At 40.2% G+C, this 26,553-nt stretch overlaps 2 protein-coding genes across 4 annotated transcripts in view; one reads left to right on the top strand and one right to left on the bottom strand.

Annotated features, from left to right (window-relative positions):
• Positions 1-8,120, bottom strand: part of hdac9b (histone deacetylase 9b) — an 89,553-nt gene extending 81,433 nt beyond the window's left edge. Inside the window, exons 1-2 of one of the 3 annotated variants that reach the window (XM_046044693.1) lie at positions 8,079-8,120; positions 6,643-6,706 (exon numbers count right to left, since the gene is read on the bottom strand). In XM_046044693.1, the coding sequence (XP_045900649.1) occupies positions 6,643-6,706; positions 8,079-8,105 (91 nt within the window). In that variant the 5' untranslated portion in view covers positions 8,106-8,120. Of the gene's footprint in view, positions 1-6,642; positions 7,466-8,078 lie in introns of those variants that run through there. The other 2 variants (XM_046044691.1, XM_046044696.1) reach the window with 2 other exon arrangements.
• On the top strand, positions 7,170-26,078 carry ankrd28b (ankyrin repeat domain 28b). Its single transcript, XM_046044690.1, has 28 exons — positions 7,170-7,368; positions 12,530-12,613; positions 13,162-13,240; positions 15,339-15,409; positions 15,515-15,715; positions 16,948-17,035; positions 17,252-17,394; positions 17,590-17,802; positions 19,266-19,344; positions 19,468-19,582; positions 19,807-19,889; positions 20,003-20,066; positions 20,192-20,260; positions 20,352-20,492; positions 20,677-20,788; positions 20,926-20,952; positions 21,333-21,407; positions 21,511-21,712; positions 21,802-21,889; positions 21,982-22,099; positions 22,637-22,856; positions 22,975-23,062; positions 23,145-23,228; positions 23,357-23,502; positions 23,631-23,713; positions 23,856-23,938; positions 24,104-24,195; positions 24,503-26,078. Exons 1-28 carry the CDS (start codon positions 7,342-7,344, stop codon positions 24,784-24,786), a joined length of 3,159 nt encoding a protein of 1,052 aa, XP_045900646.1. The 5' UTR covers positions 7,170-7,341; the 3' UTR covers positions 24,787-26,078.
• The last annotated feature ends 475 nt before the right edge of the window (positions 26,079-26,553 follow it).

The following is a 26,553-nucleotide window of genomic DNA, read 5'->3' as shown; positions in this document are numbered from 1 at the left end:
TCCACAGCAGGGATGTCATGCAACATGCTGTTTGTGTGAATACTGCTTGCCAATTGTATAGCCAAACGTGCCAAATTATCAGGTCCAGTGAATAATTCACAGATGCCTGCCAAGACTTGTTCTATCGAAAACATTTTGTCTCATTAACACATTCATTAGTACTATGAAATTACGTGTTAGGCTAAGTGTAAGGTGCTGTTAAAATGACTTTCTCTCCCTGACACAGCTCAGATGGTACCTGCCCCCTCAAGCCATCTGAGCAGTGCAGACATCTGTGAGCGTTAACCTGCCAAGAACAAGTCTAATGTAAAAATATTATAAATGTTCTGAAATGGAAAGACAGCTGAAGGGTCAGCTGGAGTGGCTGTGAAAGGCTTTCATGTCAAGTATGAGCAGTGTTTTTCTTGTGTCACTGTCTAAGTGAAAATGTCATGTGTACACTGGAGGGTTTTTAGTTCTTGTGTTTTTCTATTACCTTGCTGAGAGACGATTGAAATGTTTCTGTTGGAGTGACACGGTGTCCAGCAAAACAACTGAGAACTAAACTAACTTTATAATATAACCCTCATTACAACAGCTGCACTGTCAATTAACTTTCATTTAGTTACTGGCATCTCTAAAGATATTTAAAATAAATATCATGTCGTCATCTGCACGTGTTTGAAGTTTTGGTTCGTCTGTATCTGTAAACACAAACAATGCAGCAAAGTAGCCAAAGATGTATTTGATACATACATTAGCATACCATTACAGCATGTCGATTTAATAGTAAATGCTTATCTCCGAGCAAAAATATGTACGATGCAAAACATGGGGTATGAAATATTCAGCAACAGAGAGCATAACAATGCAAAACAAAATGTGATATATACATTGTAAAGGATAGAAATCAGTAGTGGAAAGTAAGTAGGTCAAGCTCAAGTAGTCAAGTACAATTCGGAGGCACTTGTGCTTTAGTATTTCCATTTTTATGCAATCTTACACCTCTACTACATTTCTGAGGGAAATAGTTTACTTTTTGCTCCACTACATTTATTTAAGTTTATTGATGTGATGCAGTCTGGTTAATTGGCGGTGGTGTTTGGTGAGATCATGCATTCGTAAGCAAGTCTATTTATAGGTGGCAGCCTGCACCACAATACCCACCTTGTAACAAATAAGTCTGCGAAAGCAATGATGGTGAGGTCCGTCAGTAGGCTGCATGTCTGTGGTTGCGCGGTGAAAGTCGCAGCTTGTTACAATAATTCACTTTTCTTTGCGGACTCATAATAGGAATCGAATAAAAAACGACCACCTGTGGCCGCAGAACCACACAATACCGCACAATATAGCGAACAGTTTTGCTTTCTATAGCTAACGTTACTGTTGGTAAGCTTGGTGGAAAACCATAATTATGTTTAAATCATTTCTTACTACAGGCTCTGTGCTTTCACTGCCGTTTTATAGCCTAAAAGCAATTGAACAGTCAAATATTATTCATTCAACTTAAAAACTAGCACAGCAAATACATTATTTTAAGCACTGTAGCTTGCATACACATCACGTCGAATTTGTTCTACTCACTAAAACATAAGAAGGCCGTAGTGGAAAAGTTAATTGTCCACCTGGAGGACATGGTTGAGGGTTTGATAGGAGCTGCTGTGGTTGGGAGGACACGGGATGTGTCTGTGGCGTTATGACGACAGAGCTATAAATAGTCTTGGTCGACGATATAAAATCATAGCGAGGCTAGTGGCAGACTGTGCACTCTGTCCACTCCAATGTTCTCTGATAACTTTAATCTCTGTGATGGAGAGACGGGGGCAGCTCCGGCCACTGTCTGTCAGCGGCAGGTGCACAATAGTCTCTCCAGCAACTTCATCAATCACCTCTCCTTGCGACAACTGAAGCAGCATCTGATGATAACTTTTACTGGTGATACCAAAATGCACTAATTCTTTGATTGCATGTAAAGAATTAGTGCATTTTACAATAATCTTGTTTTTTTAAATTATTATTTTAGTGTTAAATTCTTCCTTACATAATAATTTTAATAGACGCAGCAACAGGGATTATGACAATGGGGATATGGAACACTCAAGTGGCTCGCTGCTTGTAAAGAGGCTATTATTTGCTTGTTATTACATAACATACAATTCCAAAATGTGAATGCTAAGACAGCTGCATCTAGCCTACAGACTACAGTTTGCAATGATGCACATCCTAAAATAGCACCTGTGGCGTGCACAAGACTATTAAAAAGGGAAACAGTGCCATCTAACGGTTGTACTAGTCATTGTCATCAGTTGGGACCCCAATGGGACTAGCGAAGGTGTGTGGCCTTGACACATCAGTTGCAGCTGTGCAACAACAATAACCTATGAATGACAAATGTATTAATACATTTATTCTTAGATGTCCAGTGGTTTAGAACGTGCTCAGGCAGGGTATTAAACAATGGAAACTAACAGCAACTGTCTGTCATTGCACTCAGTCCATAACTTCAAAGATAGGAAAGAACAATACGCTTTGAACCTACCAACTGAGCTCTTTCCCACTCTTCTGGTTGCATAACTGCTTAGTGGCGTGAATTTTGGTAAAAACACGGGATGCTTTTATCTCAACCAGGAGCGAGGCCTGTGTGATTAGCACAGATTATATGCAGATTTGTCATCGTCATAAATCTACAGCTGTCCACGGTCTCACATTTTTATTTGTCACTTCAAAGCATTTTTTCACTACCTCTTCTTAGTTTACTGTTTGGCCCAGAGAACAAATGTCTTTCCTTTAGAAGAAGAACCTCATCTCTGTTCACCTGTTTCCCACATCAACTACCGCAATCTGTGTTGGATGTTTGGATCATAGACTCTAAAAGAAGGTAAAGAAAGGTTTGGATACATCTCCATCCAGTTTGGCCTTTTTCACCAGAGATTACTGTTTCATATTTTGAGCCTTTCCTTGTTTCTGCTTATGCCTTACAACTGAACGCCTACTAGGGCTGCACAATTCATTAAAATATTATCAATATCACAATATGGCCTACTACAATATCCAAATCACAGAAGTTGCAATTTTTTGATGGAGGTAAAATGTGTAGCAAAACAGAATGAAGTGGCATACTGTAGTGCTGCAGAGATGGCCTACAAATCTTGTTCTCCAGATGTAAGAAAACATGTTTTTTTGATACAGACCCCAACAAATGTCATCATGATTTGAATAGTTTTTTCAGTGAAAATAAATATTGTAATGCAAAAATGATCATTCCCACTAATCATGAATCATATCACAAGTCGTACTATCTGTCAAAATAATCGCAATATGATTTTTTTTACCATATTTTGCAGCCCTAACACCTACTCTTCTTTTAGACTTTTACAAGACAATATATGACAAGGATTTAGATTTTATCTGATGATGGTTTCTGCCTCTACTCCAGGAGCAGTGGTGGGAAACAATGAGCTAAAATCCACTCTGCTCCCAAACTCCTGCTACTGTCCTACAGCAGCTGGGAATGACCCAGTGGGTGACACCACTTTCATCCGAGGACCCCGACTGTCCAGCTGTTTACTATCCCTCATCATGACGGCTAGACAGACAGGGAGCATAGCCCTGCATCAGAGAATTTGAGGCGTGATCCTGCATGCATGTCACCATGGCTGCTTCAGCAGTGCAGGATCCCACAGCTGGCACCTGGGCGCTAAGGACCGTGTAATTTCTCAGCAAGAGGGCAAGAATGTCATGAGCTTTGCAGTCCTCACAAACATGTAGACATCGAATTGTCAGCGTATGTTATTGTAATTTTGCATTTGCTGTGGTGGGGTGTACTTAAGCTGCAATTGTATTAACTGGTGCAGTAAAACAGTTGTCTAGAAAGCGTTTAAAAAGTTTAATAAAGTTGACAGATGTGAGGTGAGGGTTTGACACTCTTCTTTTTATAAACCTGTCCATACTTGGGTAAGTACTGGGAGGCACATCTTCCAATGGTTTTCTATGACAGAGAGAGAACATATTGATATAGAATTGTCTCTTCTCTGCTGTTCTGCACTGACTTAGCTGTTGCTTTATTCTGTACACGCCCTTATTTTTGGTATGATTACAGCAAACAGAGTTATCTTAGAGAACTGGAAATCTGTCTCACTGCCAGAAATGACTTCCTCACAAACAGAACTGGCTCTAATGAACATTTCTACAACTTCTGGGGTGCATCTCTGACCGGTTGTCTGGATAAAATAAAAATTACTTTTAAATGCAATAATGACTGCGCATTAAAGCATGGGACCTTCTAGCATGTCACTTTCGTATAGAGCACATAAAAACTATATTTTAATATTTGGTTAGCTGTCTGGTAATTTCTTTATTATTTCTAATAATATTAGTATATATGTTTAGGTGGGAGGTGGAATCACCTCGAGACTGGGGCTTTGGGTTTTTTGTCTAACAGAGAATTTTAAAATATCTTATTCTATAAAATATTTGAACAAAGAAACCAGCAAAAGCTTCCTCTCTCTGTCTCTGTCTCTGTCTCTCTCTCTCTCTCTGTCTCTCTCACACACACACACATGCACACACACACACACACACACAAAGTCCTGTAAACAAGAAGGGTGTAAACACAGGGTCAGGGTGCACTTTTAAAGAGGGGTGGAGGTTGGGGAGTTGTGTGAATGTGCATCTGTTTTCTCAATTTATGCATTCACTCCTTTGTCCTCTGTTTCTCCTTTCCTTAATTTAATTTGTGGGAACCCCTCTCCACCTCAGCCTCCCCAGTGAGAAAGTATTCCCGCTGAGGTTACTGTGGCCTTCGAGGGGCTTAGGGACAGATCCAGGAGGATTACCCCCAGCAAAGGCGACCAACCTATACCCAAAAGCATCAACATAACTGCCACAACCTTTTCCCTCTCCCCCGTCTTTGTATCCAGTGCCTTGAAATGTGAGACTGCCCTGGAAAGTGGCCTGGTGAGCATAACAAACATTCTTTCACAAGATCCCCGCTACCTCCCTCACTCACAAAACTGTACTACTTTGCAATTCTGCTTTTTTAATTTCTTAATGGCACAGATGCCACTTGGTGGAGAGGAATCACAAGGAGTAATCATCTTTGCTTGAAACACATATCAGACATATTAATAAGTTAATAAGTTACAGTAGTTTCTTATTTCTAACGTGTTTCTGTAGGGAAAAGGCATTAAGATTAATCTCCTATGAGAGAATTGTCAAATGTCTTCTTGTTTTAACAGAAAGAGAATCTGCTCAAGTGTCACTGCTCTTAATGTTTTAATGCTGTGGCAGTTACATATTAGCGTTATGCTGTTAACACTGTTTTTCTTTTTATGTCTATACTGAACTGTTTAAGCTGAATAGCTGAACTGAGGTAACTTAAACACATTTTTTCCTGATTTCAATCAGTCTTCTGTGCATCAGATTTTTGTGTAAGTGGAAATTAGTTTACAATATTTTCTAGATTTTAAATCACTAACAATTAGAGCACATATTTTTGTTTTTTAGTTCATGCAAATGATTGTCAATTTTATCACCACAAAACATTGCACAAGTCACACAAGTCACTAATACTCAACAAGTAACAAGTACAGATATTGACACTTGTGTTAAGTTCACAAGAGTTTACAGATTGTATTTATATTTCTCATTGAAATTAATAATTTATTCAATTTGATGCACATCAGTTACTTTCAAAGCCTGCTTGTAGTTGAAGAGTAAGTCACTAGAGGGCCATATTCCACCACATTTTGAAACACACTTCGGATTTAAACCACACCAACCTGTTGATTTTTCAGAGCATACCTTTCTCTAAAATGGTAATTCAGGTCCACAATTGATGGCACTATACTGTTATTATCTTACAATAAGCTCATATGAGTTGTGCATGAACATCCCTTTCCTTCAGCTTGTGTAACACCATCCAAATATTTAGTATCCAAAGTATGCACTGTGGGTACAAAGAAATGTATTTACTCCAACCTTCAACACCAGTTTTAACATGATCAGGAAAAAGAGGAACAAAACTAGTAGGCCTATTCATAACAGTTATAACTGCTGAATTAAAAAAAAAAAGAATATATCTGTGACCACTAGGCCAGGAGGCAAAAGCAAAGGAGAGGGGCCGGTGATGTGTATGTGTGTAATGTGTAGCCTACAGTATATGACCTGACTATTTAGCCTACTGCAGTGGTTCTCAAAGTGCGGTCCCGGGACCCCCACAGGTCCTTATCGGGGTTCCAGGGGGTCCACAGCAAAAATTGGAATCTTTTATTTTGACATAAATTTCCAAATAACACAATAACAGAAGGTAAGGCAATGTCGGGCATGGGTTTCATGCACTTTCTATAATAAATAAATAATCTAAAGAAATAACCCATCAGATGGGGGTCCTTGACATGAAAAAGTTTGAGAACCACTGGCCTATTGTATGTGGCACAATGTTTATTAAGTTTAGTGGCAAATGGCATGTAGGCCTACCACTCAAGTAGTGTTTATATAGTTTGTTAAAGCAAGATTTCAAATGTTTTCACTTGTGTATTAAGAGTATTATGCTAACGTTACTTATTAGGCTAGTAAGATGCACAAAATGTAAACTTATTAAATGGATTACATGTGGCTTATTAATTATGTAGCATGTTTTTGTGTCATTATGGCATGGATTACCTTCTTGAAGATGAGTGAGTCGTTGACAGGTCAGATGACCGTCTGTCCGGAGAAACTCCTCTTCCTGAGAGAATGTGATGTTGATATAACGTTAATACTTTACCCCCAGTAGTGGCTCCACTGGAGTGGCTCTGCGGTCAATGGTAGCATGGTTCTCGCTTTTTGTGTAACTTCAAGATGAGTCACGGTGTTTAAACATAGAATAATAAGCAGCTGTTACTGAAAAACCGACCAAACGGAGCCACGTAGCTCGAAACATTTATTTACAGTATGAATGTACTGTATAATGTGAATGCATTTTACGCCGGGTATATGTTTAAAACAGTTCGGTACAAAATATCTACATTTATGGTGACATGAGCGTAGACAGCAATATAATATTCAACAGAGCGCGTCTGTCACAAAGCGCTGTTTGGCAACAACCAACCACGACCTCCCTTACTATGACGTACAGCGCGTTTGACCTATTGCATCGCGTGTTTTTGGAAGGCGAAGTATGGTGGCGGCAATGTTATGGAGTTTCCGCTACTCCTCTGCTTCCATGCCATCAGGTTAGGAAGCTAGCAAGAGAGCTAAGCTAGCGTCACGCAAGGCCTCCAGCAGACCAGCGGGAGAGCTACCAAGATCATACACTGCTATTCGGAAGGAGACAAATATCCATTTATGAATCTGCATGAGAACAATTAAAATTCCAGAAATATGGTGGTTCTCAAAATTCGAGACCAGGTAAGTGATGATTGCGTCAATAGCTGACCTAAGTTAAGCTACTGTTGGCACGCTAACGTTAGCTAGCTGCCCCGATTTCAACATTCGCCAGCGGAATGTAATTCGACTTTCTCCAGCTATTCTCTGAAACGGAAGTGTTTCCTTAAACGTTTCAGGTGAAGCTAGATGTTCAGTTGTCATTAGTCACATTAGTTACTGTTGGGTGAAAAACATTTTGAGTCATGTTTTTTGGCGATAATAAGAGGCATCACATTTACTTTGAGACACATGCCCAAGCGGTTGCTGAGTTGTAGCCAGCTAACGTACTGATACTGTGTGAATCCCTATGGTGAATCCCCAGCAATTAGCCAGAGCCTGCGTGAAATGCTACTAGCTTAACTTGCCCGTTTGGAAGTGACTAGTTAGCATGTTGTGACTAAACAATACACAACTGAGCTTGAATGTCGCTTCTAAGTGGTTATGTGGTTTAATAATAGCCACAAGATCTCTGTTATGTGGTGAGATGATTAGCTTAACAACCAAAGCAATCTGTTGATTGCGATGTTATTGTGACAACTGGACGTTTGTGACATATGTAGCTATGTTATCTTCCTCAGCTGGTGGGGTTTTATGATAGCTATACGACTGGATAACATGTTAACACTTAGCTTGTAGCTTTTATGCACCGATTCCCCTTAACGAAATGTTTAATCTTGTTTGAATAACGTTACCACCACTTGTGCGAATCTGTCAGGCATTCTTCCCTGGTCAGTTTCGTGATTCTCTTCATATTTATTTTCTAAAGCAGATTTATAACAGTGTTACAGTTCAGTTATGTTCGGGATCACACGCCATTACTGTTTATCCCCTTTTATATCCTGCTAATAAGTTAATCCCTCTTAGCTATTTAGGAAGTAGTTGTTTTCCAAAATGTATTTATTTGTACTATGTGAACGGTATACATGCAGGTAAACTGTTGTGTAATGGCTAGGATGCATGTATGAAGTGAATGGCAATGTGACAGGATTAGACATTGCGTCCTCTGGCTGTATTAAACACTTGCCACCTACTTGTGAAAACGAGAATAGCCTTCTGTTATCATTTAAGGGCTATGTGTTTTGGACATGCTTGCTATTTTTTAACACATGTAAGTGTATGTATGTGTGTGTGTGTGTGTTTGGTGCGTGCTTGAGTGATTGTGTACCTGTTGTGAGTTGCCAAAGAGCTGTCTCCATGGTGATAGTATTAACTAGGCTGGCTTGTGTGAGGAGAGGAGGTACATAGTCGTGCAGCCAGAGAAGCATAGAAAATCTCCTACACCAGTTGTGTTGGACTGAAGAAATGAAAAGCGACTGAATGCGGATTTGTCCACCCTTTTCATTGTGTGTGTGTGTGGGGGGGGGGGTCAAAATGAAACAGTGTACAAAGCACAAGTGTCTGCTTGTTAACCTGATTTCATTCCCAGTAAATCTGACCACTGTTGTGCCCTGCAGATATTCACAGGCATTATAATAACTGAATGACAGGATTGTCTTGCATTTATAAAAAGCGACTGTAAGCTAATTGATTATATGGGCAGTCTTTGTCTTGCTTTTTCTAATACTTATTGCGCATCAATCCCACTGCTGAAATGCGTCATGTGGCTCAAATTTGTACGTGGGCATAGCTTATCTTGTCCTGTTGTTTTCAGTATACTTCAAAGGGAATAATCTTACCCACTGAATTATCCATAGCAAATTGTTCACAATAGATGTTTAGTTTAATACAAAACAGTAGTGCTTGCAATGTTTGACTTTAGATTTGTTTAATTCAGAGGTTTATTGCATACTCAGGGACATAGAGTACCATTTATTTCTGTCAGCAAAAGGCGAAAGTGCTTGGCTCCATGCTTGACTTTCATAAAGCTTGGAATAGTTGTGAGCAACTGAAACATATTGGGAAGCACTACAGAAAGACGGATCCAAACATAGCTTGTTGTATTTGGTATGGTTTGTAAAATGTGTGGCTAAAACTATGCCATTTAAACTAGAGGTCTTTTGGAAATGAAGACTTGTGAGCTACATGGCTGCACATTAGTTAATTAGCTAGCTAGGCAGCCTGGAGGGTTAAATGAAGGATGACATCTTAATGAACAAATGTACTCTGCATCATCATAACTCCAATTCATGGAAGTGAATGTATGCTGAGCTGTAGAGTGTTTTGATAAAATATTTGGTCAGTGTTTTTCTTCTCTCAAACATTAGGCTTATTTAATATTTCCCTCAGTTTTGGTGGCAGTTTTTCCACCGATTTAAGGCAGATATAGGCAAAACAAGATAATACAGGTTTTAATTCCAGACAAACATTACAGTAGGTGATTTTAACACCGGCTGACTCTTGGCACTCTCTGTAACAGGAACCCCTCTGCGTCTTTATCTTACATTTTGTTTTAGATACATAGGTGCACATTGCGCATCCAATGGTTATTATTGTTCACATGACACACAACATTTCAAGTATTGCCAAATTTCACATCTATAACTTGTGGGGAAAAAACTTAACTGTGATTGTGGCAGCTGTAAGACCACATTCACATCTTAATTTGTTTTTAAACTTGACTTAAGTTAGGGAAGAGTTAAGGTTTTGTGGAAGCTAGGAATGTTCCATCTGGGTCTTTCATAGGGAACCAATTGCAGCCTCTGGAAGGGATCCCCTGCCCTCACTATTCTCGCCATCCAAGCCAGCCTCCTCCCAAAGGCAGTGGAAAGCTGACCGATCAAAGACTTTCTGCTGGTGTTTTAGTGGATCAGATAGGGGAGCAGCAGTGTGTAGCTAGCCTACATGACACATGAAGGTCCATTAGCACACTGTAGTATTAAACAAGCACACGAGCAACAATCAGTTGCCTGCTTCGTGCTTTCTGTCGGACCAGGCCATCCAACATGAACAAAACCGTGGTAATGATAAATTGACTCTCTTTGGGATTCCAGTCATTTATTTTGTGGAAAAAGTATGCTTTACCAAGAAGTGAGTGATTAATACTAGCTGGTGGTCAAAAGTAGAAATGTTTGCAGCCTGATATTGAAGTTATTGCTTGAGGTTGTCATTACGTTGACCATTGTGAGTATGTGGGCAAATACATGGACAAGATGACGCTCTGTCAAGATTTTTGTCTGCTGTGTTTAAACATTGGGTTCTCAGTTCAAACCCACTAGTCAGAGACATTGCAAGTGTTATAAGAGAGCCTTGTCTTAAAAATGCTGCCACAATGAATAACTACTCCCACATGGATAAATATTGCATTAAATCTTTAATATGGTTTCACTTACATATCTTAAAAACACAGTTACTCTGGGCAATCTTTGATATATTTTTTCACCAGTTCCAAGTTCACACAGTAATTCTTTTGCTGTGTATACACCCCTAAGAAGGGTGGGGCCAAATTAACAACTTTTCAAGAAGTCGGGGCAAGAACAATATAAGAACTAGAACTGCAAGCGGTTGTAAGCGGGGTCCAAGTCTCCCGGCACAAGCCGCCCCCTGGCCCTGCGGAGGTCGCGCGAGTCAGCCCGGGCCCGCCATGATTTATTGTCCATGGAACCCGCCGTGGCTCGGGGGCCCGTGGAGAATAAACGACCAGAGTTTTAAATGAAAGGGGCTTGCGGTTACAGAGTATGTGTATGCCAGTGTCATTTGATTTCCAATTTATTGCACCACCTAGAGGCCGATTGATGCCAGATTTCACGCAGGCTCTCGGGAGGCCATGCCAGATAAGGTCCCCGAGTTTGGTGTAGAGCGGACATTGCAAATATAAGTTTTAGCTTATAATTTGGCCGTTTTTTGTCGGATCAAAATTCCCTCTACAAACTTTCTTCGGCTTGGTCCAGAGATGGTCTGTGCCAAGTTTCGTGTCAATCGGACTTGCGGCTTCGGAGGAGTTAATTAAAATAGGTTTTCCAGTTTGGGCAATTTCGCGAAATGAAAACATCATTGCACAGAGGTGTATCCTATACCATAGGATTCGGCAGCATCCCTCAAACACGTAGACATAAGGTTTATGAATGTGCGATGTAGTGAGCCGTAGTTATCCTGCAAAATGTCCTTTGGTTGAAATTCCCATTGAAATGAATGGGGTATTTGAGCATCGATTATAGCGCCACCTTTTGGCCGAATTCAGGTGTGATCAGGGCCCCATGGGGAACAATTGACCCAAATTTGGTGTCAATCGGACTTGTGGTTATAGAGATATAAAATGCATGTAAGTCAATGGGGGTTTTTTTTTTACGTCTTTAATGTGCGTGTGTATAACAGCGCCACCTATTGGTATATTTGGGTCAACTTTGGTGCATGTAGTAAGAGTACCACACTGAAGAATTCGGCACTGGTTTCATTTCAGTGTGACTTGTGGTTACAGAGGAACAATTTTCTTGGATTAAATAGCGCCACATAGGTGCGAGTTGCACCAAATTTTGCAGAGGCCCTCAGGGGGGCGTCCCACATTAACGCTCCAAATTTGGTGTCGATCGGCCATTCCAAAGCGAAGATATGACATAATTTCCTGTTAGTAGCGTTTTTTGCAAACGTTTGCTAGCATATAAGTGCGCCATTTTTTGTCGGATCAAAATTTCCTCTACAACCTTTCATCAGCTTGGTCCAGAGATAATCCGTGCCAAGTTTGGTGTCGATCGGACTTGCGGCTTCGGAGGAGTTAATTAAAATAGGTTTTTCAGTTTTCGCGATGTAGCGAAAAAAAAGTCTAGGCGGAAATGGGCGTGGCCTATACCACGAGATTCAGCTCGATCCCCCGAACGCGTGGATATAAGGTTTTTTACATCCGCCTTCGTAGGCTGGAGTTCCAAGGCCAAACACGTTGACCTTGCTTATAGCGCCCCCTAGAAGTAGAAGTGTGCGGATTTTTGCGCCTGAGTTACGTGCTGTGAACTGGACCTACCCTAGGAGTTTCGCGTCCCTAGCAGTTACCACCTAGGCCGCAATACCTGTAATACCTGAGCAAATGAGTTGCGTGTGTATTGTGGTGCTTGATGGCGAGTATCCTGAAGTCGTGCTATGGTCTAAGGTCTCCAAGGTTTGAATGGTTGTTTTCTCATATTTGACCTATGCTGTTGGCGTTTCAAGTTGGAATACCAAGGTTGTTCACTTCGTAGGTCATTGATGATTTTGACACCGTCTCTTTCTTTTACAGCCTGCTTTGCTGAAAGCTATTTTCAATGTGGACCCAGATGAAGTGCGCTCGCTCATATTCAAAAAAGAGGATGTGAATGCACAGGTAAATCCCAACACACTCACTAATTCTGCATCTGTTTCCTTAACATTATTGCTATACTTTAAAAACATCCCCACAGCACTGAATTAAAAACCTCTAATGTATAATTGTGGTTGAAAGTCCTCATAAAACTCTTTCAGTAAATAGTTGCTGAGTACAAAAAGCACATAGTTTGTTTTTTACAGTTGCAGTTACTCACTGCATGATCTGGCTCTGCTTATTTTATTGCATTCCTCACCATTACTGCTCTAAGGGGTGGGGATGGGGGAGTGTTTCAAAATCAGGGTTGGTTTGTACTTGCTTACGTTTCACTGGGAGGCTTTCAAGTTACTGGATTTGTGTTAAACCCACTTTTGGTCATGAATGGTGACTGTGTGTCAACATTTATTGATTATTTTTCCTTTCTAGCATTGTAATGTTACAAATTAGTAAAAAGAGAACATGAAGTTTTAATGTCACATCAGATCAGGACCAAATTAACCTGTAAAAAGTAAGGTAGGAATCAAGGTTAAGATGTAAATGCAAACTGTCTTTCTGTTGACTCATCACAGGACAATGAGAAGCGAACTCCACTGCACGCTGCTGCCTATCTTGGAGATGCAGAAATTATCGAGCTGCTGATTCTTTCAGGTGTGTTTTTTCAAAAGAGGATTTATACAAAGAAGCTGTCAAATACGACCATGCAAATTTCTCTCATGCTTGTCGTGCAGAGCACTTTGAAGTCATTATTAAAAAATTGTAACCTTTCATCTTGAGCATTGATGTCAGATATCCAGCAATATCTGAAAACGACATGGTTTAGGAAACAAATATTGGTTTAATGTTACAAAATAGAAATTATGTGTTTCTCAGGCATCAGAGTTAGCTGTTAATTTTTTCAGTTACACGAAAGAGCAGAAATTATGTAATTGTCACAATTTGGGCTTGTTAAAAGGTTAATGAGATTGTTAATATGTGACAAATATGGTCACGTATTATATGTTATTATCATTATTTCATTATTTCAACAACTCAGGACATACCACCCTTTGTTTGAACCCACCCATTTTTCAAGTGAGGAAAAACTATTGGAACATGTTTCTTGTTGCCCAGGTGTTGCCTTTTAGGTTAATTGTTCAAACATTAAAGAGCTCTGCATGATTAGTCTAAGTTTTCATCCTTGGTTCAAACTATAAAGACTGCATTTCCTATTAAAGAGGATAAACCAACATGAAGACCAGAGAGCTGTCTATGGGAGAAAAGCAAGCCATTGTCAAGCTGAGAAAAGAACGAAAATCAACCAGAGCCAGTGGACAAACATTGAGTATAGCAAGCACAACAATTTGGAATGTCCTGAAAAAGAAAGAAACTACTGGTGTACTGAGCAACAGACGTCCAACAGGTCGGCAAGGAAAACAACAGTAGTTGAAGACAGAAATATCTTGAGAGCTGTGAAGAAAACCCTCAAAACATCAGTAAGTGACATCACCAACGACCTCCACAGTGCAGGGGTGAAGGTATCACAATCCACTGTTCAAAGAAGACTCACAGAGCAGAAATATAGAGGCCACACCACAAGATGCAAACCACTCAGCAGGAAGAATCGGAGGGCCAGATTTAAATTTGCAAAGAAGTACAGACATGAGCCGTAAAAGTTCTGAAACACAATCATATGGACTGATGAGACCAAGATTAATCTCTACCAAAGTGATGGAAAGGCCAAAGTGTGGAGAAAGAAAGAAACTGCTTATGATCCGAAGTATACAATCTGTGAAGCATGGCGGAGGTAATGTCATGGCTTGGCCGTGCATGGCTGCTTCTGGAACAGGCTCATTAATATTTATTGATGATGTAACTGATGATGGTAGCAGCAGAATGAATTCAGAAGTGGACAGAAACATTTTGTCTGCCAATTTACGGAGAAATGCATTGAACTAATCGAGAGGAAGTTTATCATGCAGCAGGACAATGACCCAAAGCACACTGCCAACAAAAATTACTTCATCGGGGGAAAAAGTGGAATGTTTTAGATTGGCCAAGTCAATCAGCTGACCTTAACCCAATAGAGCATGCATTTCGCCTCCTTAAGAGGGGAGAAACACCCCGAAAGAAACAAGAACCGAAAGAAGCTGAGGTAAAAGCCTGGAATAGCATCATAAATGAAGAAAGCAACAGTTTGGGTCACAGGCTTGAGGCAGTTATTGCAAGCAAGGGTTATGCCACCAAATATTAAATTATTAGTTATATTAAGTTATTTACTTTAAGATTATTTGTTCCATTACTTTTGCTCACCTAAGAATGCTGTGGTCTAATAAAAACGGTGATATGTCCTAAGTTGTTTAACACATCTAGATGTGAATGCCAGGAAATGAAAGTCTTGTCTCATACTCATCTTTTGATCTTAAACCCAAATGTCTGCAGTGAACAACAAAAAACAAAAGAATTTGCCTTACCGTTCCAATACTTTGGATGGGACTGTATTTAAAAATATGATGACCAAAATAGTCATTTGAGAAGTTTGTTTTTCATGATGTTTGCATCCACTTGAACCTTTAAAAATCACCTTGGGAAAAGTCATCAGCACCTTTCTTCTCTCTGCTGTACATGCAGGTCCTAATATACAGTTTTGTTTGAAGTCTGTAATGCAAATTTCAAAATGTCAAAAAGGCTTTAGTCGTTGTTGAAATGGTGCACTTGATGTCATGAAACTCTATACACAGTCTGACAGCCATTGTCTTCTGACTTGTAGGTGCCAGAGTAAATGCCAAAGATAACAAGTGGCTCACTCCTCTGCACCGGGCTGTGGCCTCCTGCAGTGAGGTATAGGAATGTTCCTTTGATTGCGTATAACACCAACTTGTTCTATTGTGTTTTTCAAATCTAAATAATGTGAAACGTAAACCTACGCATGACTGCTTCTTGCAGGAGGCTGTCCAGGTGTTGCTGAAACACTCTGCTGATGTAAACGCCAGAGACAAGAACTGGCAGACGCCGCTTCACATCGCCGCAGCGAATAAGGCTGTCCGCTGCGCTGAAGCCCTCGTCCCACTTCTCAGCAATGTCAATGTGTCAGATAGAGCAGGCCGCACTGCGCTGCACCATGCAGCCTTCAGTGGTCATCTGGAGGTAATCTTAAGCCTAAAGTATTGTTTGATTGAGCTGTACTCGAAAGAAGTGCTTTAATATTAATTTAGTTTTTTGGGTCTTGCAAAGCAGAAACACGATGCTACTGACCGGGTTTTTGACATCGTATTTTTATTAAAATATTATGTACGTTGCAACGACTCCCAGTTTGATTTCTGTCCCCACACTCCCGTGTTACATTCAGTAACGGTCCCAGCTCGTTATTGGTGCATGCAAAAAAAAAAAAAAAAAAATTATTTATTCTTTCGCCAAATCTTATGGAACTACGGAATAGACCATCTGCTTCTTGTTTATGCTGGCATGCGCATGTCCAGTGTACCTGAACGGGCCCTAGCTGTGCGTTTTCAGTCGTTTGAATGTAGACGGAGATCAACTCCAAAACGCATCGTACTCGTTTTAATTCTCCATTTTGTAAACTAAAACAGAGTAGTGTGGATGGGGCCTAAGCTAAGCTTCTGTTATATTGGTGTTTAGAAGAGTTTTGATGGGATGATAATAATTAGCCTTCTGATCCAGGAGTCAGTTGCACAAATCCAAACGCCAAGAAAAACTCTCAAGTTGTCGAAGCCGCAGCTCATCAAACAATAAAGCTGCTTTTCAATGAACCAGTCATAGCTTGTTTAGAAATTAGCACATTTTCCCACATGCATGCAGACTAACACTACAAGCTGTCAGCCATAAATTGTGTTCACACACTCAGTGACTCTAAGTGAACAGTCATTGCTTGTCCAATCACATGCTTGCATGCAAATGAATCATTGCAATCATATACTCGTATGCAAATGAGTTATCTTAAAGGCGTTAATGTCTAGTCTAATGAAGTGTTTATGCAAATCAAGTGCATAAAAGTCTGTGGTTATTCCAGTAATGGATAGTTGCATGCTTTATGTCTTCTTGTCCTGTTGATCTGCCTGTAGTCATTGCATTCAAAATTTCAAACTTTAATCAACTCACATTTTCTCAGTAATTTAAAAAACAATTTATAGCGTTGTTGAGGCTCATCTAATTTATGAGACCAGATTAAACTGAAGTAAACTGTATGCATGCATGTGGTGTAGACCAGATAATCAGTCCATCGGCTAAGTGTTAAGACATTAAACACCATCATCAATGGTTATACGAGCTGCCACATTGATTGAATTAGTGTTGTTCAGGTTGCATCCTCCCTTGACATATTTCCTGATTGCTCTGTTTTTCTCTGTTGCTACTGTTAGATGGTGAGGCTCTTGCTCTCCAGAGGAGCAAACATCAATGCCTTTGACAAGAGGGACCGCCGTGCAATCCACTGGGCAGCCTACATGGGTAATACATTTCAACATCACATTATTCATTTTCTGTATAATTTTAGGAGTTCCTCTTATGTTATGCTCAGTGAAAGTCTACAGGACATTTCTTTTCTCCAGTATTTAATAAAGGCACCAAAATTAAATTTTAAAATGAACACTCATGTTGTGATTTAACCCAATGAAATTTACGTATGAAATGTATGTAATGAAATCATTCTGTTTTTGTCTTCAGGCCACATAGAAGTGGTGAAGCTGCTGGCATCTCACGGAGCCGAGGTGGCCTGCAAAGATAAGAAATCTTACACCCCTTTACATGCAGCAGCCTCCAGTGGAATGATCAGTGTTGTCAAATACTTCCTGGACCTGGGGGTGGATGTGAGTTCCACCCACAAGCTTTTAGACACTGCTAGATATTAGGATATGATCAGCAGAGGACAGAAATGTAATAACACATAACCTGTCCTGAAACATGTTTTGGTTTATTTATAAAAGGATTGACCGTATAATACCAGTTTGCCTTGATGAGCGACAGGGGTGTCATTTCTACTCCCTGTTTATCTTTCCATTTAGATCAATGAGCCAAACGCTTATGGCAACACACCCCTCCACGTGGCCTGCTACAACGGGCAGGACGTGGTGGTGAACGAGCTCATTGATTGCGGCGCTAACGTCAATCAGGTGAACGAGAAGGGTTTCGCACCTCTTCATTTTACCGCCGCTTCACGCCATGGGGCGCTCTGTCTGGAGCTCCTAGTGTGCAACGGGGCCGACGTCAACATCAAGGTGAGTAAAAACCACAATGTCACTGTTTTAACCCTGATTACTTGACAAAAAAGGTTAGTCATTATGATCTGGGAAAGCGGTTTCTTAATAACTGGCACTCCTTTTCCAGAAACAGATTGAGAAATAATTGCACTAGTACTATTGACAGTCAAAACAAAACTGAATATTTGTGGTTAATACTTCACACACTTGTTGCTTGTGTGTGAAGTGTTTATTTATGTTAATGTAATTGCAGTAAAACTTTACTGTGCCTCCTTTTTTGGGTGGTGAATTCCAGAAATGCAGCTTTCTAACTTCTTGTAGTCTTTTGGATCCTGTTGTTTGGGGAATATACTTTATACAGGGTGTCTGTGGGGTCTTAAAAAGTCTTAAAAGGTAATAAATCAATTTTGTGAAAATTAAGACTTTTTAATGGCTTTAATCGCCATTTAACATGGTATTAAATTTTGTAGATATTTTTTTCAATGTGAAAATTCTTTTTGACCAGAGTTTGTATGCTAAAAGTGTGGGTGAATGTATTTATTTATATTGCATAGCCAAAATTACTAAATAGGCAGGGCATAGTGACTGTGTGATTCTTCTGTATAACGTTAGGTGCAGGGATCTAGCGTGCAGCACTTCACTCTCATACGCCCCTAAAAATAGATCCGTGCGAACCAGAAAACTGATTCACGAGTAACAGTTACAGCCGACCAAAATCTTCCACTACCAATGACCCCCAATGCTAATCGCTCAAAACATGGTCGGATTGAGCTCTGTGGCCGCTTGAACAGCCCTGTTACTCAAAAACAAGAGCAAGATGTGCCATCAGCAGGTGAAGCGGTAAGACAGAAGACAACAGGGAAAATATAAGCAGCGTATTGGTTTGGCTAACGTTAGCTGGCTATTTGGCTAAATCGATCCCTTTTATTGAAACACGTTCAACTTTTCATAAAGCCGATGTGCTCGTCAGTGTCACTTTTCGTGAACAGATCAATCACAGCCTGGATGGAACAGGATTTTTAAAAAAGTTTGATTTGCTACAACAAACTTTTCAAATGCTGAACTCATCTTTCTGCATAAATGGTTATGATTATCGACAAGTTACTAACCTACTTAAGATTAACTAGGCTACCATACAGAGCATTTTTCTTGCACAAAGTAAATGAATAAAAAAATTTATAAAACACAAAATGAAACAGCTGTAACTGGAATTAATATTATAATAGTGGTTAGCTATATACTGTACTATTACATGAAATTATAATGAATATAGCAACATAAATAATAATATCAAACTAACAGTTTACTACTACATTAACAATATACTTTTAATACATTTTGTAATATTATGCTAGAATATGTTGAAAAGGTCTTAAAAGGTATTGAATCTTACTTTAGGTTTCCTGTATATACCCTGTTATAGCTGAAAGCCATAGTAATGACCTGCATTGTGATACCACCATGTTTTTGTTTCACTTCAGAGTAAAGATGGTAAGACTCCACTTCACATGACGGCCATCCACGGGAGGTTTTCTAGGTCTCAAGCAATTATTGAGAATGGTGAGCTCCTCGTAAAATTCAGCCTTGCTGACTTTATTTGTCAATGCTTGTTTTGTAAAACCAAAACTGCTTCTCAGTGTAACACCAGCTAACTGCTTAGTGTGTTTTGTTTTTTTTCTGAAGGTGCCGAGATTGACTGTGAAGATAAGAACGGAAATACACCATTGCACATTGCAGCTCGATACGGACACGAGCTCCTCATCAACACCCTCATCACCAACAGAGCTGACACTGCGAAGTAAGTGATCCTGTCTGCCCTTTTTCAGCAACACTTCGAGCAGCCGTTCCAATTTTACACATCTTGGATGAGTTGCAAGTTTAGACCTCTCCAAAGCAGACGTGCAGTGTATGTTATGTAACTGATACAGATGATTCTGTACTATGAATAGAAATATTCTACCCTACCACTGATATTTAGGTTGTTCTGGCTAAATCAATATATGAAAATTGTGTCTTTTTCAGACGAGGGATTCATGGCATGTTCCCATTGCATCTGGCTGCTCTCAGTGGATTCTCTGACTGCTGCCGAAAGCTCCTGTCTTCAGGTGAGCAAGTCTTTCACTGATAACCAAAATGTTAAAACCTGTACACCATCTCTAATGTAAAACCTCATATACAGTATGCAGGATCTTGTTCGTAATCCTTTACTTTGATGCAGGATTTGATATTGATACTCCTGATGACTTTGGAAGGACCTGTTTACATGCTGCAGCAGCTGGAGGGTGAGTACAGGACAGCTCAATAGTATTATTAATATATAACCAAGTGTTAAGATGTAGTTCATGACCTGTAACAAAAAGACTACCATTGTATGTGTCCTTTCATAATAATCTCGCTAACCCCTCAGAAACCTGGAATGTCTCAATCTTCTCCTCAACACGGGAGCAGACTTTAACAGAAAGGACAGCTTTGGCAGGTTTGAAGCATTTAATTGTGGATTTGGTTTGTGCTACGCTAGTATCTTGGTCAAATTTGAACAGGGAACTCAGCCATGTTTGCTTTTCCAGGACCCCTCTGCACTATGCTGCTGCCAACTGTAACTACCAGTGCCTGTTTGCTCTGGTGGGCTCTGGGGCCAGCGTCAATGACGTAGATGAGCGGGGCTGCGCTCCTCTCCACTACGCCGCTGCTTCTGACACAGATGGAAAGTCAGTAACACTTTTTAAAAATTCAGTTTCTTAAAGGAGGTGATGGCTATGTGGGAGGCGGGTTATGTTTGAGGGGTTTTCATGGATGCAAGCTCAGTTGCATTATTGGCTATGCTAAGTAACAGTTCAAGACTTGAAAGACGATGGTGTTTCCTTGACTACAGTCTCTTTGTTGTGTCTGCAGGTGCCTGGAATATTTACTGCGAAATGATGCAAATCCAGGGATCCGGGACAATCAGGGCTATAATGCTGTGCACTACGCTTCGGCGTATGGACATCGCCTCTGCCTGGAGCTGGTGAGAACTTCACTCCAGAGTACATGACGCATAACAACCAGCATCTCCATATATTGGAGATATGCTATTTATATATGCCATATAAGCTGTATTGTAATGATGTTTATTGCATTGCTGCTTCTTCCATTCTTGTACAGATTGCAAGTGAAACACCTTTAGATGTGGTGAGTTGAATTTGTACTTTTGTTCCTTGTTTATGTTTGTAGTTTTTTATGTTGGTAGAGTAGGCCACAATCAAACTGAAGGGAAATGTCAAACAGAAAAGATTTGCACAATGTACTGTGATAGCTTCCAGCAAATTTAATTTAACAAAGCAACTAAAATAACCATCACAAAGCACAAGTATATTTATAGACACATTTGTCACTCTGGTGGTTGTGATCTACATGATTGCGGGTCAATCTGCTCAAACTGTGCAGATCTTTTGTCTGATTTTTACCTTCAGAGTAGGCCACAATGCTCAATATCTGTAATCCCAAGCTTCATAGCTAAGTAAGTGATTGTGTCTGAAGTAGGTTCTAACTTGAGTACCTGGTTTGTGCAGCTAATGGAAACCTCAGGGACAGACATCCTGAATGATTCTGATGTCAGAGCCCCCGTCAGCCCATTGCACCTTGCTGTGAGTAATGTGTATCATTATTTATCCCATTATCCTTATCATGGCGTTATCCTCAATCTCATCTCATTTGTGTTAACATATTCATGGTAAATCAATCTTGTAGGCATACCATGGTCACCACCAAGCTATGGAGGTTCTAGTGCAGTCTCTACTAGATCTGGATGTGAGAAACAGCCAAGGGCGCACACCCCTAGACCTGGCTGCCTTTAAGGGCCATGTAGAGTGTGTTGACGTCTTAATCAACCAGGGAGCATCCATCCTGGTCAAAGACTTCACCTTGAAGCGAACCCCCATTCATGCTGCAGGTATGAACCAGGAGTTAGTGTCTCATGAATTTGCCTATATATATATATATATATAATATGCTAATGGAGTGTTTATTCTTTCCCTACAGCTACTAATGGTCATTCAGAATGTTTGCGTTTGCTGATAGGAAATGCTGATCTTCAAAGTGCAGTAGACATTCAAGATGGAAATGGCCAGTAAGTAAAATTTGTTGGTGATTTTTTTTATTTTATTTTTTTCCCCTCATATTCTAAAGTAATTGTTGACATCATTGTCTGTTATCTCTTAGAACGCCCCTGATGCTGTCGGTCCTGAGTGGACACACAGATTGTGTGTATTCTCTGCTAAATAAGGGGGCCAGTGTAGAAGCCAAAGATAAGTGGGGCAGGACAGCCCTACATAGAGGAGTAAGCAGACCTTACATTCTTACATACACGGACACATACTATATATGTACTGTTTTTGCTTTTTATTGTGACCCTAGTTTTAACTGTTGATTTTTTTTTTTTTGTGTAGTGCACTTTTTCCTGCCAAAATAAATATTAAATTAAACTTTTGTTATCCACTTTACCGTTCACATCAATGTGCTTGTGCGTATGTTTGAGATGTTGCCAGACATGTTATAACTATACAAATATGGATTTTTTTCACCTTAATCAGTTGTAAACTCAGATTCTAGATTTGGGCCTGCCCATTTGTCTATGGAAGCAAAAAACAACATCCAAAATATTGGTCAGCTCTCATCAGATCATTTGAAATGCACGATCACATCATATCCTCAATGATTGCGGCTGTGGCTCAGGAGGTAGAGCGGGTTGGCCGTTAATCGGAAGGTCGGCGGTTCAATCCCTGGCTCCCCCTGGTTGCGTGTCGAAGTGTCCTTGGGCAAGATACGAGATAAGTACGGCGCATTTACATTTGCATCTACTGTTTTCTGGCCGCAGGCGGTGACCGGCCACGAGGAATGTGTGGAGGCCTTGCTACAGCACAGCGCCAACTTCCTGGTGCGAGACTGTAAAGGGCGTACACCGGTCCACCTGGCAGCAGCGTGTGGACACATTGGGGTACTGGGAGGCCTGCTGCATGCTGCCCAATCAGTGGAAACACTCCCTGTCTTAACAGACAACCAAGGCTACACCCCACTGCACTGGGCCTGCTACAATGGTACAGAGATTAAGATTTGAGACCTCTTAAAAAAACAAATTTTAGTCATGGAAATGTATATCTGTTTATAGTAATATATGCTCTTGATGTGGTTAACGCTTTCTTTCTTTCCCTGCAGGTCACGATACGTGTGTCGAGGTTTTGCTGGAACAAGAGGTTTTTCACAAGGCCGAAGGCAATTCTTTCAGCCCCCTCCACTGTGCTGTGTAAGATCTAGAGCTGTCTGGATTAATGCATTTGAGGACAGAACCGCTAACAGATGAAATAACTGGGCTTTTTTCTTTTTAGGATCCATGACAACGAAGGTGCAGCTGAGATGCTGATAGACACTTTGGGCCCTGCCATTGTCAATGCCAAAGACAGTAAAAACAGGTATACACACTCATGAATACAAGTAGAACCAGAAATTGCACCCTCAAGAGTTTCCTAATACTAGACAAGTTGCCTGATGGACTATTTCATAAAAAAAAATGAGCCTTGTTTTTATGTTATTTGTGCAGGACCCCACTACATGCAGCAGCCTTCACTGACCATGTAGAGTGTCTCCAGCTGCTGCTGAGCCACAACGCACAGGTCAACAGTGTCGATGCCACAGGGAAGACCCCACTCATGATGGCTGCCGAAAATGGCCAAACAAATGCTGTTGGTATGAAAGCTTCTCTGCTTTAACCACCGGCTGAAAATATCACTGTGGGATATAATAATCAGCAATGTATTGAATTAACGTTATTGTGTTTTCCAATAAAATTCATCTTTCTCACTGTCAACTTTCAGAATTGCTGGTGAGCAGTGCGAAAGCAGATCTCACTCTGCAGGATGCTGTGAAGAACACTGCACTTCATCTCGCCTGCAGTAAGGTATGTATTACCATATGGTGGCAGTGTTCTTACATTCTACAAATATACGCTATGTTCCTGCAAGTAACTGTTTAAATACTACAAATAATGTTTATTTACAGGTTGTTTTTTATATTCATTGTACTTTATCTGTTTTCTGCAGGGACATGAAACCAGTGCCTTGTTGATATTGGAGAAGATTACAGATAGAAACCTCATAAATGCCACTAATGCCGCCTTACAGACGTATGTATCACTTGTATTACATTAGTGTCTCTTGCTGCATCAGTGTTGGAATTGAGTGGTAACGTTGGTGGATTACTGTGGGGATTTGAATTATTAATGTAAAGATACAAACTGTAAAATATTGACTTGTCTGTTGGCACGTCCATCTTTTATCTTCCTTTTAAGGCCTCTGCACGTGGCTGCAAGAAATGGTTTGACTGTGGTGGTACAAGAGTTGCTTGCAAAGGGAGCCAGTGTGCTTGCAGTTGATGAAAACGGTAAATTCGCAATATTATTTTTATAGTATTTAGTATAGTGAGGTTTTAAAATTTTAAAGCTTTTAAACTTTTAACTCTGTGTCTTTGAACTGTCTGGGGAAAAAACATCATCACCTTTAGGAAATTTTAACAGGCACTTTTCACTATTGTCTACCTTTTATGGACAGAATGATTAATCAGAAACTAATGGGCAGATTAATTGATAATGAAAATAGCTCATGCACATTGCTTGTCCTGTAAACCATGTAATTACACTGTGTATTATTTTTATTGAAAATGTAAGACTAGTGCGCTGTCTTTGTTTTAGGTTACACACCCGCCTTGGCTTGTGCCCCCAACAAAGATGTGGCAGACTGCCTAGCCCTCATCCTGGCCACCATGATGCCTGTGTCCCCCTGCGCCCCGGCACCCGCCCTCCCTTTCAGTGCCATTAACCACTACACTACCAGCCCCTCCAAGAGCGTCACCTTCGACAGCCTGCCCATGCTGCACAGCGAGCACAGCTCATACTGCAGCTTCAACAACATCAGCCATCACGATGGCTTCTACAAGGATGAGGAGCTCAATGACTCTGATTCAGAGACCTATTGAGGGACAGGAGGAAGCGATAAATGCATAAACACACACATTGTGTCTTAAAAATCAGCCACCGCCAGCTTGGGAGGGCAGAAGAAGAGAAAAGCCCCCACAGGAGCCTTAAGAGGTCTAATACCCCACCCTACCAGAGAGCAAGAGAGAGGGAGGAGGTGCAGCAGGCTGGCCCACACTCATCCCGACCTCATCCAGCACCAGGTGTCCTTCAGCTGATACTGGACCTCAGTAACCGCTGCTTTACCAACACTGACTTCTTGAGTGCTAAAAACTGGTTGGGCGGACAGCGACTTTTGTACAGCAATAAGATGCTGAAGATGGATGGTAGCACTTCACAGAGAGCTAAACCAACAGGGACCAAAAGACATGGATGCATTTTAATCCCAGTTTTAACTGTGTAAATGAGTTTGAGATTTTTCGGGGGTTTATCAGAGGAGCCAGTTTTCATTTCTGAATTGTCTTGATGAGCTAGATAAGGTTGAAATCCGCACACTACATCCATCAGAATGCACTAGTCCTTCAAGTCTGTATGTCACACAGGGAGATGATCGTTTATTTTTTGAGATCAAAGTTTTAATATAGCCGTGTTTATGTCTTAAACTTCTTATTCTGTAGGGAAAAAAATCTGATTTACTGATCTGAGTAATTTTAAAAAGCATTTGATATGTACACCAGGTTATTTTTAAGTTGATCAACCTTACCTTTGTATATTGTCCATTGCGGTTTAGTCTTTCAAGAATAAATTATTTCTGTACTTTCGGTTCCTATTTATGTGTTCATTTTGTGCCTTCATTAGTTACTGAGAAAACAAGGGTTTGTAGAGGCAGCTGTGAAAGTACAGTGATGCGCACTAGGTAAGTAATGAAACATTTGTAAAAAGCACTGATCCAGTACCGAGGTATCTGAGGCTCAGCTTTGTGTGAAGAAACACTGTAAACCAATGACAAGACAGCATTTGATTTCCTTCTGTTTGAATGTTATTTTGCAATGTTAGCTGACAGGTTTTGCTTGCTTGAACTTCAGAAAAAAGAAACCACTCAATCCTACCGTGATTCAAAAGTCCCCTGTTGAAAAATCCTTTTAACTGGAAATATGTACAATATATTTGCTAGATTCATTAGAGCGGGAAAGTTTTTTTTTTTCTTCTTCTTTTGTTGCTTTTTCTTGAAGAGGGATGAAACTAGCATGTATATAGAAATTATGACTGTGAATTCAATGCTCCAATGAGTTCTTTCAGTACTGAGATTGCTGTATATTTTATGAGTAATAAAGAAATGAGTTATTTAATAATGCTTCTTTATGGAGTTTTGCCTTTAATTGTGTTGAATACAATACACATTTGAAGCACTTTTAATAGTTATTTTTCACAACGTAGTAAAATAAATGTCCGAATTCCATTCAGCTGCTTCAGTTTCAGGGTCCTGCTATGTGTATGCTTACTGTCAAACTGTTATGTCTCTGGGACACTTTAATAGAACAGGGTCATCATTAATATGGGCTACCGGTCATATTCCATTTTATATATTTTGTGGTGACTAAAATATATTTGTTTGAAAATGTTTACCAATTGCACCTTGCCTGCTGTTCAATTGGACATTATCCTAGATTTAATTTATACTGACCCTTAATTATTTTCTCAATAATCTAGTGTGCCTTTTATGATTTGTAAATTCTATGTTCTGTGTGCAGTCTTGTCCTGGGCACTACTGTAAAATGTATCATTAGTTATTATAAAATCAGTAGTAGAATTGCAGAGTGTTAGTATGG

This window comes from Micropterus dolomieu, linkage group LG03, assembly GCF_021292245.1.
Source record: "Micropterus dolomieu isolate WLL.071019.BEF.003 ecotype Adirondacks linkage group LG03, ASM2129224v1, whole genome shotgun sequence".
Classification (NCBI taxonomy): domain Eukaryota; kingdom Metazoa; phylum Chordata; class Actinopteri; order Centrarchiformes; family Centrarchidae; genus Micropterus; species Micropterus dolomieu.
The sequence above is the reverse complement of the archived record's forward strand: the minus strand, read 5'-3'. Positions and strand labels throughout refer to the sequence as shown.

Excerpts from the sequence above, each read along its gene's own strand:
- ankrd28b (XM_046044690.1), top strand. The coding sequence starts at position 7,342 with ATGGTGGTTCTCAAAATTCGAGACCAG. Across the intron at positions 12,614-13,161 it reads AAGAGGATGTGAATGCACAG|GACAATGAGAAGCGAACTCC; the intron begins GTAAATCCCAAC and ends GACTCATCACAG. Across the intron at positions 15,716-16,947 it reads CCTTCAGTGGTCATCTGGAG|ATGGTGAGGCTCTTGCTCTC; the intron begins GTAATCTTAAGC and ends TGCTACTGTTAG.